Source organism: Plectrocnemia conspersa, unplaced genomic scaffold (genome assembly GCF_051122295.1).
Source record: "Plectrocnemia conspersa isolate PC_06_02 unplaced genomic scaffold, ASM5112229v1 ptg000001l, whole genome shotgun sequence".
Taxonomy (NCBI): Eukaryota; Metazoa; Arthropoda; class Insecta; order Trichoptera; family Polycentropodidae; genus Plectrocnemia; species Plectrocnemia conspersa.
In genome coordinates this window covers 12279624-12293832 of record NW_028277165.1, presented here as the reverse complement: position 1 = coordinate 12293832, position 14209 = coordinate 12279624, and the positions used below count along the sequence as shown (strand labels likewise).

The window sequence follows — 14209 nt, the reverse complement described above, 5'->3', positions numbered from 1 at the left end:
CATCTGAGCAAATAACTTGCAATGTAGTGAAAAACTTTTAAGAGACTGGAAGCGTTAAAGGCCTGTTCAGCCGAGAATATTGCTGCTGTAAGTGAAAGTGTGGCCAAAGACCAGGAATGGTCAATTCGTCGGCGTTAACAGCTTTTGGGATTTTCTTATGGCTCCCTTTGGCGTATTTTTGATCTGGACTTGCACCTCTTCTCAAAATTAAAATAAAATTCAGATAACACAAGAACTGAAGTCCAGAAATCATGGACAATGAATAATTTACGCAAATTGTATGTTGGAGCAGCAGGAAGTTGATGCGGAAACTGAAGTTGGATTACCCTATACGTGCTTATATAATATCGTCAATACTTATGTTCTAAGAAAATTGAATTTATCTTTACAATATCAATACTACTGGGGAAAACATTAAGCAATTTTATAGATCAAACTCTCCAAAACGTCAGTCCTCACTGTAGGTAAATAAAACAGTTCTCTACCCCTTCCACCCAAATAATAGCTAATACGAATGTTTGGAAAGATTATAATTATATATAAAGGTACTACATACACTATATAATATATTAACAATGAGTATGGTTATGAATTGGTATATTCTTTAATATTATGTGACTAATGCCTATAAGACCTGGGTTCGAATTTGACATAAATCTTGTTTTAAAATTTCTATTGAATCTACTAGATCTAAATTAGTGATTATTATATAAATATAATTCCGATCGATCATCACAGATTGGGGTTTCTTTCCAAGATGTTCCTAATCTCACGGATGAATATCATTAAAAATAAATAAAATAAAGTTTAGCTATGTTGTGCATAGTTATATATACATATATTGATTGTAAACTGTAAAAACTTTTTTGTTCATTGCTATTTACATTATGTAAAAATAATTTATTCCTATCTGGGAGAAAGGAAATAGTGATAATTAAATAAGTTTATTTCCGATTGATTAGCACATATACTGTTTTAAGGTTTTCCTAGATTTTCTTAATATTACGGATGAATATCGTGATTAATAATTTAAATAAAATCATGATTAGTGACATACATATATTGATTGTGAGCTGTGTAGAGATTTCAACTACTTGCACTGTTTGTTATAATTGAGAGGTCATTCTAACGACTGTTACTAACAAATGAAAATAAATACCAACTCGTTTAGAAATAAGGCATAACAATGAAAGAGAGAACTTAGGACTAAGTAATTGCATTAATTACTAATTAGCACATCCATCCTGAGACGTTAATCACTTGTAATCACCCATAAGTACAGAAAAACTGCCCTTTTGTCTAAAAGTTCGTTTTTCAAATCAAGAACTTCACATGTTCTATCGTACGAGTTCATTATACTTCTTAATGTAGCAATAATTAAGAAGTTCTGAAGCACATATGTACTCTGTACCTTTAGCTTCTACCATATAGTAATATTGATACTGAAAGCATTGATTTATATTGAGATTCGCAAAGGCAATGATTAGGGTATTGAAATATTAGGAATTAAAAATATTATATATACGCAGAAAAAATGTTAATTAGTGCTAGAAGACACGTTGTAAATGAGTATTAAAAACATTTGCTAATAAATTCCAGCATTGAAATTATTTATGTCGATTTCTAACGTCACTTTTGAGCTTTGTATGTATAATATATATGGCAAAAATCCATTCGTTACACATACCGGTTGTAAGTTGCCATATCTGAGCATAACACAATGAATTCAGTCTGCCAGCCACTTTTTGCTCTTGACATATTTGGACACTTGTTTGCATAACACGATGACTGGTCTCTCCTCGAGTGCCATAACGCTTTAGCGGTGTCATTCGCTTAAGTGTGTCAAAGTGGTTTCGTCGGAGAAAAGAAATTAGACCGAAAGTGGAAAGATGCCGGTGGCAGATTGAGAAATTGCGTGAAGCGTTTGAAATGCCCTTTTAAAAAGGCGTGTCTACGGATTAAATAAAAAAGGGTTTCTTCTTAATCTTGAGAACGTGAATCGAAGATAATGATGACGTTTGAAAATTGTAGATTTATCCATTTTTTAATACAAATTTTAATCTAAGTTAGATCAGATGTTTGATCTCTTATACAATAAATTAATTTGAGTTCAGCGAGATGGTATTTAGAGCACGCTATTATAATTTTGGAGCGGAAACTATAAGCATCTTTGAACAATGCATTACCAAGTGGGTGAGCCATTGTCTTGAATAATTGCGGGTAAACTAGAGTTCATGGAGGAAATGCTATGCAGATTAAAAAAAATATAACTGGAAAAGCAACGATAAGCAAACTGGATTAAAAAATATAATATACGATAGTATTGATTTTTATATAATAAAACTTTAGAATACAAAAAAAATATGTTTTGGTTTGCCAAGTTCATTGATAGGCTGAATGGCTTGAGCATGAGGAGCGTTCTCGGGCGCTGACGTCGTCGCCGCAATGGGTGAGAATAAGGGTTGCAATCGCGATTCTCTAGAGAACTTTAAAGGTCGCAGCAGAATGTTTTTGAGCATTACTGGGATGTCGATACTACCACTAAAGCACTTTTAAAAAAAAGTAAAAATTGGCTTTGCAAAGTTTTAATTTATAATCTAGCCATGCATGAAAGTCATTCATTGATCTGTTTCTTCAGGAGAAACTGTTACTAAAATTCATCACCAACTTGTTTTTGCTTATCGCAGTGACGTTTTGAACATGCAATATGTGGAAAAATAATCTAAGGAATAAACACGAGTGGACAAAAGGCGTAGAGACTTATATGATGATAGAATCAATAAACCTGTTCCCAGGTTTACTAAATTTAATTAGGTTCATATCAAGTATGTTGAGGAGGGTTTTTAAAATGTGGCTTTACCTTCCAAATACACATCGTAGCTACTTAAATTAAATTTTAACAACTAACGTGTTTAAATGCGTTATATCTTAATCACAAGTAATGCCTTCTAGCGTTGATTCAGAATTCATAATTAAAATAAAAAATACATCCTCATAATGACTGACAGGCAGCGATTGAGCCGCATTTATCCTTGACTCATTGGCTTCTACTACTGCAGTTGTTACCAACTCTACTGTATACATGTATGTAAATGTTATGTTACTCGAATTGCATTGTTCCGTAAATATTCACCTATGCACACGCGAATGCACGTATACTCTGAACTAACGTTCCGTACTATGAATACGTCCCATGATGATCACCGAGGATACCGTTCCCGATTTATCCCACACATGTTCCTCAGCCTTAACATTGAAATCTGATCGGTAAACGCAGATTCGAGTTTGATTGACGGAAAATTTTGTTGCCCGCATTGACGTCACTTATCGATCGTTTAACGCGTTTGAAATATCCATTTAGCATATTTTGGCACGGGAATTGATCATGTTTTACTGTTTAAAGTAGCAATTTCGGTTAGTAATGAAATATTATAGAAACAGTTTCTTTCATCTTTATCGACGTATTTTTGACGCGCTAGCACTGTAAACATTTTTTAAAACAACAAAAAATTTGAAACGTAAGGGCATCGGGCCACCTGGCTAAATATAAACCAGGACTAAATTTAGTGTGAGTGGTATGTTTTTTTATGGAACTGTATTAGCTTTATATTAGTAGTATAAGAGATGGGTTGGAATATACACACATGGTTAAACATGATGTCATAAAGTAATAAGAATAACAAAAATGTAATAGTATTATATTATAAAATATTTTTCATTTGCGTATGAAACTTGACTATACTCGCATTGTTTAGCCAACCATAAATAATTAAATAATCAAAATAACAACCAGTGGCATAGTGAAAAATCCAAGCTTCACACAGTAATTACCGAGCACACGATCAAACCATATAATCTAATAGATTGTTTTTCTTTGTCTTAGTTTTAATTATAACTGGTTTTGGAGTGATAATATATTTTTTTATCTAAATATTAAAATACACCTTTACAAATAGACTGTTTAATGTAAGTTTAACACAAAATACGTGTTTCATTAAATTATTCACAAATAAAAAATTTAGATCGCAAAAAACTTTTATATATATGTAATTCTTATCTATTAAATAAAGTCATTAATAACCACTATATTATCAATAAATAATTATACTACATACATATAATACATATGTATGTATATATATATGAAACATATTTTAAATATTTTGCGAGACTTACTTACAAATATACATACTAATTTATTGTATCATATTTTTTTTAACTGTAATATTAAGTTTTGAGTATTTTGAAAGCTCGCGACTATAAGAAATGTAATTATGCGACAGCTGATATCAACGTGTAATTTTACATGTAAATCGAATTATCTTATCTTTGTGGCATAAAGTGAAACTTGTAGTGTTTTCAATCAATTGAAAACGCACAAGAGTATGCGAAAAATAATGTATATTACAAAAATAATAATAGTCCCCATTTTTATGTATAATACAAGTACTAATGTTTTTATTGCTTATATATGAATTGAACAGTTTTTGCTTTTGGTATTGAAAAGACCCAGATCCCCTCATGAATCCGATGAGCATTTACCCCACAAATGTAGTCCATATGTCGGATAACCAGGATCAATGGTTCAAATCGTTGAAATGTCAATACAAAACATCTAGTAATATACAACCCACGCACCATCTGACAATAAATTATATATATGTATGTATAAAATACATATACATACATATATACAATATTACTAATAACAAAACGATAAGCGTTGTTTTTCATTAGTGCAATAGGATATGGCGGTTTTAAATGACTATTCCAAACAAGGTCAGGATGGTACACTACTCGATTAGATCAGCATTTTTTTCGGATGACAAATATGCTAAGATATCATATACTACTCCTAAGATCAATTGATAGTTTTACTCACATTTGATTAAGACGACTCCGTTTTGAACGTCCTGCATCGTGTTCATATTCATACCATCACGTGACACGGCATGACGTCACACGTCATCATCAACATCACTGTGTTTTCAACGACATGGGGTCGCTCTTCTATGTTGCAGGCACTCTGTTGTACTACAGTTTTCCCGACTTCAATGCGTCATGCATCCACGCCGCCGTGAACAAGAACAAAAAACGGATACCCAACACTTATCATCACATCACCTTAATTTTTAATTATTTTTTACATCTATAATACACTGGAACTGTTTAGCATATATCTGCAGTTTTATATGCGCAATATATAACAATACAAAACACTTCTCACTTGTTAGTTAGTTAGCTTCACTGAAATTAATAGTTGTACAAATGAGTTTTAGTATTTTTTATAAATTGATTTTATGTGTCGTATTAGTTCAGAGCGCTCGACATAACCTCACTACGCTAAGAGACCAAGAGTATATGCAAAAAGTACTAAAACTCGGTTGTACGTATTAAAATTGATCGGTACATCTATATGAAACTCAATGCTTTTGTATTCTTCAAAACCGGACCGGATTCGGTAGATTGAATGAAAGACTCAGGTAAGGTAAGGTATGAAAGAAGACCGGCATCTTTGTACATTAGCATAATGGTATTTTTTAGATGTACTAGTACTACCAACACTCGCGTGCTCCTTAATCCAGCGATGCTTAAAGTGTGTCGGAAATAATAAATTTCGCAATATCGCGGTTTTGCTTTAATTATTGATGGTTCATTGTACTCTTCGCTACTGATTGGTCTGGAGAAGTTCCGGACAATGGACTTGAACGATTAAAAAAATACTGTGACAATAATAGATAACGTGCACGACTGAATGTATGAATTATAAAACATTGCGAAACAATTAAAGATCGTGATGATACAAAAAAATGACCGGTCATGACTAACACATGTTCCGTTGCCAAGAATTCGTGCACATGTCTACGACACAGGAATTGAACAATATCAAACAACGCATTCGAGTGGGTATGTACATTTTTTTAATATAACAGGAACTGATGCACTATCGACTTTTCATAAATATTTAATCACCAATAGCCAATAGAGCTCATTGAATTTCACACATGCACCGGAATGGGCATAAACTTATTATAAGTATTTTTTAACGCGCATAGGACGTGTGATAATGACATTTGAGTTAATTGATGTCAAAGAGAACACTTTAAGATTATTTTTGACGTGTAAATAAATATATTTGTTTATGTTTTCGTACAGCGAACGAGAGCCGCACGAAGTATACCGACTCAGCGGCTCGCCGGGCCGAGACTGGCCGTCGACTCTAGAACGCTTCGGCGCTTACTACACACAGGAATGTGGGAGAGTATATTGTGGTAGGGTTATAAACATTGCTGTGTTTATTTAGTTTTGTGCATATGTTAGCTGCTTGGATTGAAAAAAATATTTTAAACGTTATCAAAATTATTATAAATATTTTTTTAATATTACTTACAGGCATATTCCTGTCGAAAAATTAACGAATATACGAATATAGAATAATAAAAAATAGTATCTTTCACAAACATATTCAAAAGAAAATGCGTGTCAACGAACAAAAAATAATTTTACTGATTTTAATATATGCTTGCTAGGTGTAGAGTAACACAAATAAATACTTTTTTTTTAAATGTAAGACAATCCAAATTAAAAGCATTTTTTTATAAATAAAATTATACTTGGTAACATATACCAGAAATTAAAAAACACTTTTTTTTAGAAACCTGTAAAATCAAACAAATATTTTCCGTATCCCATTAGCCCACAAAAGTGCTAAATACTACATAAGAACAAGCTAAAATGCCAAAGCACATTTTGCTTCAGAGGCAAAAGCGTAAAATTTATTGATATCAGATCCTTAACTAAATATATAGTCCTTATTCCTCTCTTACTTTTTTTCTTATTTAAAATGAAATTTATTTTTACTTTTTGTAATCTATAATGTTGTATTTTCATTACATTATAATAAAAATGACTAAAATGATCTACCTGGATTAGTAAAGATTTATTTGCTTTGGGCATAAAAATAACAAAAATCAATTCTCACTTTTTGTATATGCATATTAAAACACTTACTTGCAGCATAGATAATATTTTTTAACAAAAAGTGTAATTATAGTATGTAAATATACAACTTGGTGTAAGTACTTTCAAAAATCGCATTTATTATATTTAAAATACCATTATAAAAAAAAAAAAAAAAAACTATAGCTATTTTTTATTCTTAGTTCAACTTTAGAATACACTTATCCTTCGATTAACGCGGTAGATATGTTCAAGGAAAGATCGCGTGAATCGAGACATAGAAAAAATCTGTTTTAAAAAGTATACGAGCAAAATCTTCCAAGCAATCCAAAATATTCAGAATACACTGCATGGGCAGTGAGAGAGGTTGCAGATGTATGTCAAATACAAGAAGTGGGAGTAAGCCATTAACCCATGCGTTTGTACATTGCCGCAAGACACGTGTGAAACAAAAATGTTTGATTTGGAGTATTTAAAAAATACTCCACATCCGCGTAAATCTCACTATTAAATGTTTCATATTGTGTACAAGCACACATATGATAGGTACTAAAGCTTTAAGTTTGTCGCCTTGATATCAATAAAAAAACTTTATAAATGCAACTCCGTTTGATAATTTATAGGCTCTTCATGACTTTGGATTAGTTGATTTTTTACGAATATGGCGTGCTGTTAGTTAGTAATTAGTTAAGAATAACTATTAGATATATACTCAGTAAATTATTAAAATATTATATAGTCATTCATAATAATGTTAAAATAAATTAATTAGTTAAAATAAAAGCCAGAAAGGAGCATTAGTTATAATAAAATATAAGTAGCACAAATAAAGCAAAAGTAACTTTATATCTAATAAATTACTATAAATCTGCTTTTTAAAGAGTCACTAAATATTTATAAAACTATTTTATTAGCTACACAAATTAATATGCATATATAAAAACGTGTGTAGGAAAAGTCAATTATAACGAAACCAATACCTTCGTTGTACATACATATATTCGTCACAAATAATTTGGATTGCGCACAGAAACCATTGGAGAGTAGGGTGGTTGATCCTTTTCTCCGATAGTGTATAAATCAGAACGCTACTTCACTTCCAATCGCCACTTTACTCAGAAGTTCCAAATTTCACTTCGAAATTAGATTAGGTCTTGGACTTGGCCTATTACTATTTTGCATCTCATTTGGTAGATAAAGATTTGAATGAAGCTATTCTTCAAAACCGAGAAAAATAGCCATTTTATTTTCAACTGTACCTCGTTAATATCCCTTACTCCAAAACATGCAACCCTTAAAAAAGCACATGCTTAAGAGCTAAAGAATCTATTAATATATTTATCAAATTTTTATCTGATCTCTACGTTTTCGGATATTCTAATTATGTCCTAAATCATACAGGAATAGTCAATGAATCGAGGGAGAGTAGAATCATTGATCTTCTCTCATTTTAGCCATCACATATGTATATATATATATATATAATTAGTAATGCTGCCGTAAAAATTCATATCACTTCCACTTCTATTTCTGTTAGGAATTTCAACTAGATATTCTTTCTATCTTGGAATACATAAGAATTGAACTTGAACTCGAATACAGCGTGAAATACACTGAATCAATACAGATTACATCTTTAAAGTTTAGATAAAAGCTACTGTTTTCATTTCAAACGTCAGATTTGCTCCAGTCATATTGAATCTTCAATAGTTGAACTGGATCTTAGAGAAAACTTGAGATCTTATGACGCAGCGCGTAATGAAACTTTATATTAAAATAAATTAAAAATGTTCTCACACATATATGTATATGTTCTCAGAATTGGACTATGCATAAATTATGTTTAATAATTATTATATTATTTGTTAAAGATAGATTAATACACCTAAGTAGGAAATAAAACCAACAAGTTTGATTAATTGCAATTGTGATTCGCCGAATTTTGATGCGGCATTTGATGCAAAATAAGCAAAACAATAAGCAGAAATCAATAAAGACACATAATAGGATGTACAATTCGTTTACATACATATTAATTTCTATTTCTGTTCAATTTAATCAAAGCTAAAGTTCCCTAAAACAATACTTTCATTACATTCTTATGGTCATGTATGACATTAAAATTAGTTAATAACTGCTCTAATAAAAAAATAGGAATTTTACATGAACTCTTAATTTCATTATTTAGTTCTAAAAACCTTTAATAAAATTAACCCAATACTTTTATTTATTAATAAATTCTATAGGTTTATTGTATAGCAACATATATATTAGTATACAAGATTATAAAATAAAATAAAAATATAATTTTTGCCCATGGCAGGACCATCACTGCCGAAATATAGAATTGTAAGTTCTAATCGCGATGAGTCCCGGAATTTAAATTAAAAACATATTAAACGAAGTATAAGTTAACATATAAATTTATGTATTGGAAATCGTACCACAGTATCTATTTTTAACAAATGAAAATATTTATTATTAAATATTTGAAATAATTTAAAAATACAACAATATAATTCAGTCCGTTCTGTTGTATATTCTAAATATTGTAAAATTCATAAATTTATATTAATGAAATGTCACTCTAAACTTTAACGATAATTAGAAGAGGAGCTTAATCCATCATTTATTACAATAGAGTGTTGTGTCAAAGTTAAATAAAACATTTTTGCTGCTAAATTTAAATACCTATTCATTAACAAAAAAATATTATAGTTGTTAAGTAAATAATTTAATGCATTTATAATGTTCATAATTGACATATTTGATAATCGTTAGCGGCGACGCGCGAAAGAATAATGGAACATCACTAAAGTTGCGACGCGCGAAATAGCACATCACTAGCTTGTGTCTTGGCGCGTATTTGAAAATAGTTTACAAAACTATCATCAACATTGTTTTGTATTTGTCGTCGTTATATTTTATTTATGATGTAACCATATGTTCCAAATTCCTCCATTTCTATTAATCAACTCGAAAGACACAAAACATACATTCATTTTGACTCCTCGGTCTTTGATCCTAGCATACCGTTTGCGTTCCTCGAGCGCCCCGAGTCATTATTTAACTCTTTGAGCCAATTATCTTTCCCATTCAGGCCTATCGGTTATAATAAAGAGTAATTTCGAAAGAGAAGAGCTTCGATAATCGTTTTAGGATTTTGGTTGTATCACAAGCTCGCACCCCTCTGAATTACCAAGTCGCTCATTATAACTTCACCTACCTTCCAAGTCTTATAACTATTTTTACATGTTTATACTACTCGCATACTAAACATAGAAAGGTAAAGCGTTCGTTATATTTCATAATCTGGTAGCATGCCCAAATAAGGTTTTGATTAAATTCAACAATACTCTGCGGCAAGGTTTATAAAAACCTATTTTATATCAAAAGCTTTATGAATAAAACTAATTAATTACCTGTGCTCAATACCTTTGAAATTAACGAAAAAACTTATTTATACAAATAATATCATACAAAAAACTCTCACAGCATACAATTTAATTGACCCTGAGTGTAAATTAACTACATCAATAAATACCTACTTTAAAAGAAGCACAAAAAACTGCATTGCATTGAAATAAAGTAATACCGAGCTTATAAATTTATATAATTCTTTTGTATACTATTTTCAATTTATCTTAGCTTTTAAAAGCATATGTATCAGAGTGATGGGATCAAATATCATTAATCAATTTTTCAACTAGAAGTTTAGTTAGCTGATTTTATAGCAAACATAATAGTAATAATACAAATATGAAGATTCAGACAAATGATTTTTTTTAAAGATACATTTTTAATTGTTTTTATATCATAAATAAAGTTTAAATTAATTATATTTTAATTTGAAAATGTTTATTTAATAATAAAATTCTCTCAATTAATTTATTTAAGCACCTTAAGCTAAAACCAATAATATATATTATTCAGCAATTAAAAAATAAAATCAAAAATTATATTTATTAAATAGTGTATTCTAATAATATCTATTCATTTTTAAGTAAATGTTTGATTCTTTTTAAATATAGGAAACTAAATTATGAATTGAAAAAATAAAAGCCAATTCTAATGATTTTCGGGCTACATTTATATGCGCAGCTTGCCGATATTGTTTGACAATTATTGTTAACATAAGTTGCGAAAAATTATGTATATGCGTGATTTATTCATTGTATGATAAATAAATAGCAACTTAAATAGTAGTCATGCTTCTATTAAATGTGCTAATAAAATAAATAGCTTTAAAATTTTACCAGTGAATCTTATTATTTGTAAAAAAAAATACAAATATATTCCAAAATCGTTTTTTTTTTACTTTTATATTTTTAGCTCTAAACTATATAACATCTTTAACTTGTGCCTTGAATATTTAAATATATAATACAATAAATAGCTATTAGTATACAAAGCTCTCGATTATCTGGGCTAATGCATGGATAACATATTATTTAATAGGACAGATATTATTTAATCTGAACATCACTGAATCTTGTTTGCTTTTGAGAATCTTTCAATAATTTTCAAATATCAGTAGGATTTTTTTAAGAACTATTATATAGTTATATTTGAATTCTCTTTGATCAATTTTGTCCAGTTTTAACAAAAGTCAGTGCTGGTTTATGACTAATGTAATTGTTAGTATATTCTTCACTTTTATTCTCACTTTCACTGTTTAAGTGACAATAGAAACAAAATCCGTATCATTCGAACAATAAAACCCCGAATCATTTTAATTGTAATTAAACTTGATGTTTTTCCAATCGACATTTTCAAAGCACTTTTAATTTCCTATCAATTTGCATGTTTTAGATATATAACTTGTCTGTCTCTTTGTAATAATTGGACAAGTGTTACTGGCCTTATTTTTGACCAAGATTGTGCTATTGCATGTATAGCATCCAATGTCGTCACTGTTTTCCAGAAATTGATCAAGCCATCGTCCTCTTTAGCAGGAGTTTTGAGAAAGTCAGCACGGTAAAGCCGTTAAATCGATAATATAACACTTCAATCTATGGGTTGAGTTAAGCTTGGTAACATTTGACGTAAAAAATGTTGTAAACGTAAGATCGTTAATCATTTTCAATATGCTTTTATTCGGATGAGAAGGACAATTATATATTATTCTGAGGCTAACTTTACTTTAAGACTCATTACAGGAACCTAATCTATCCATTTATGCTTCTTTTAGCTCAGTGATTCCCAAAGTGGTCTATATCGACACCCAGGGGTCTATGATAGCCTGCAAGCGTCTACGTCAGCGAAAAAAAATTTGGGGGTCCATGAAATAAAAATGGGGGTCCACTGAAGTGGATCTCAACAACCACTGATAGTACCTATCTACTTACATTATAATCTTATAAAATAAAGACATACATTATTTATAAAAGTACCTATGAAGTAAAAAATGTATTATATATGTTTATAAAATTGTGAAAGTTGTAGGATGTAGGCATTCGCTTTGTGGTCGCAATACATTTTGAACTTGTAAGAACCTGCACATAATGATATACCACCGTGATTCTCAAAGTGGTCTATATCGACCCCTAGAGGTCGATATAGACCACTTTATTTTTGGCTTTCAATGAATGGAATAATCAGATAGTAGAAATTAGTGGAATAAACAGATAGTAGAAATCTTTCAAAGTGAGTAGCACGATACCAGCTCTCAAAAACACGTTTGAAGTTTATGAATTTGCAAAAAATCAATATCAAGCAAGCAGTGGGTCTACCCAAAACCGAAAAATATGGCAAGTGGTCTACGAGACAAAAAAGTTTAGGGACCACTGTTTTAGCTTAATAAATAATCAACAGAAAGATTTTTTATTTCAGTCATCAGAGTTCCAGGTGCATTTCTACAGCATGAAACTAATTTAAAAAAAAAATTAAACACGGTTAATTCATATCCGGATAATCATGAGTACACTGTATTGTAAAATATTTGTTTTATAAATAGTGAAAAGAAACATTATTGAAAAAGCAACTCACCCACTGCTTAGTTTGGATGCAAAGAAAATAGAATCTCGATGTAGAACAACACTTGTTTTGTATCATTTAATCTATCACTTATTAAAGCACAACACCATGTAATCAAAATTTATTCTCGCAACTACCTTATCAAATAATGAAATTTATAATTTAGAAACACTTTTAAGTACACAAATTAACTTGATTACTTAAACATATATAATAATGACTGAATTGTTAGCGAAATTATAATAAGTTGGCAAGGCTGAATAGTTGCGACTACTCGCTTGCACTTGAAATGCGAAACTGATTGTTAAAGTGACAATAATAATTCTAATACATGCCTACATTTTCGGTTATTATAAAGTTTATTATATTTGACTTTTGTCTTTAATTAAAATAAAAACAATATGTATAATGAAAGTTTACCGTAAAAATGCATTTAATTTGTTAAGCTCAAAAAAGTGCTGGTAAATTGTGAGTAGTAATAGTGACATGATGAGTCGTAACGTCTATTGAGTAGTCCAAACACTGGTTGAAATTATTTAGAATCAATTATACAGTGAGAATAATTTTCACGTAAATCAATCTAACGTAAACTTAAAACAATTATATTTGTTATGAAACCGACATGTGTTCATGAAACCGAACGAGGGTTCGAAGTCCTTTTGATGTGGCTCACATTCTAAAATCTCTTGATACACTCACAGCCTTTGGATCAGGAGCACGTTCCGCAAATGTAGCCATATGTATTCAAGACCGATCCTACGCTACTATACTTCTTGTAGCAACAGCGGTTCCTGAAGATAAACATCTCAAGTCCCACCGGTTCTGATCGTGTCATAAACACAATAACTAGCTCAGACACAAGTCACTTTGTTTACATTACGCTCTTTGTAAAATACGATCGGTGCAACGTTTAGCTGCACGTACGAGATGTCGTTTATTTGTTTGGATGCATATATCAGTCAGTGGTTAGTGTTGGATTTGCATTGTTTGCGTTTCAAAATTGAAACCGTTTTAAATGACTGGTCACTAAAAGTGAACACTAGTTACTTATTATGATTATTTTATTTTGAACATTATAAGCAAAAAATCATTTAATGAACATTGCTAGTAATTCAGTTCATCCTAAATTAATCCAGCAACTTATATAAGTAAAATATTTTCCTATGTTTACATGTCGGCACGACTATAAAGATACATATCTTGGTATACCACGTATCTGAATAATCTCTTTTGCACTTTCTTTACAACGAAAGAGTCGGGTGCATTATTTGTC

At 30.4% G+C, this 14209-nt stretch overlaps 1 protein-coding gene across 6 annotated transcripts in view; it reads right to left on the bottom strand.

The window, feature by feature from the left end:
- LOC148238882 (rho guanine nucleotide exchange factor 10-like protein) overlaps positions 1 to 6214 on the bottom strand; it is a 217533-nt gene extending 211319 nt beyond the window's left edge. For 4 of the 6 annotated variants that reach the window (XM_088181513.1, XM_088181438.1, XM_088181447.1 and 1 more), the window contains exons 1-2: positions 6155 to 6214; positions 4883 to 5247 (exon numbers count right to left, since the gene is read on the bottom strand). Coding sequence is in view for 3 of the 6 variants with exons in the window: in XM_088181438.1 (XP_088037564.1) it covers positions 4883 to 4934 (52 nt within the window). In the remaining 3 variants the exon portion in view is untranslated. Of the gene's footprint in view, positions 1 to 4882; positions 5248 to 6154 lie in introns of those variants that run through there. The other 2 variants (XM_088181486.1, XM_088181496.1) reach the window with 2 other exon arrangements.
- Between the last annotated feature and the right edge of the window lie 7995 nt (positions 6215 to 14209).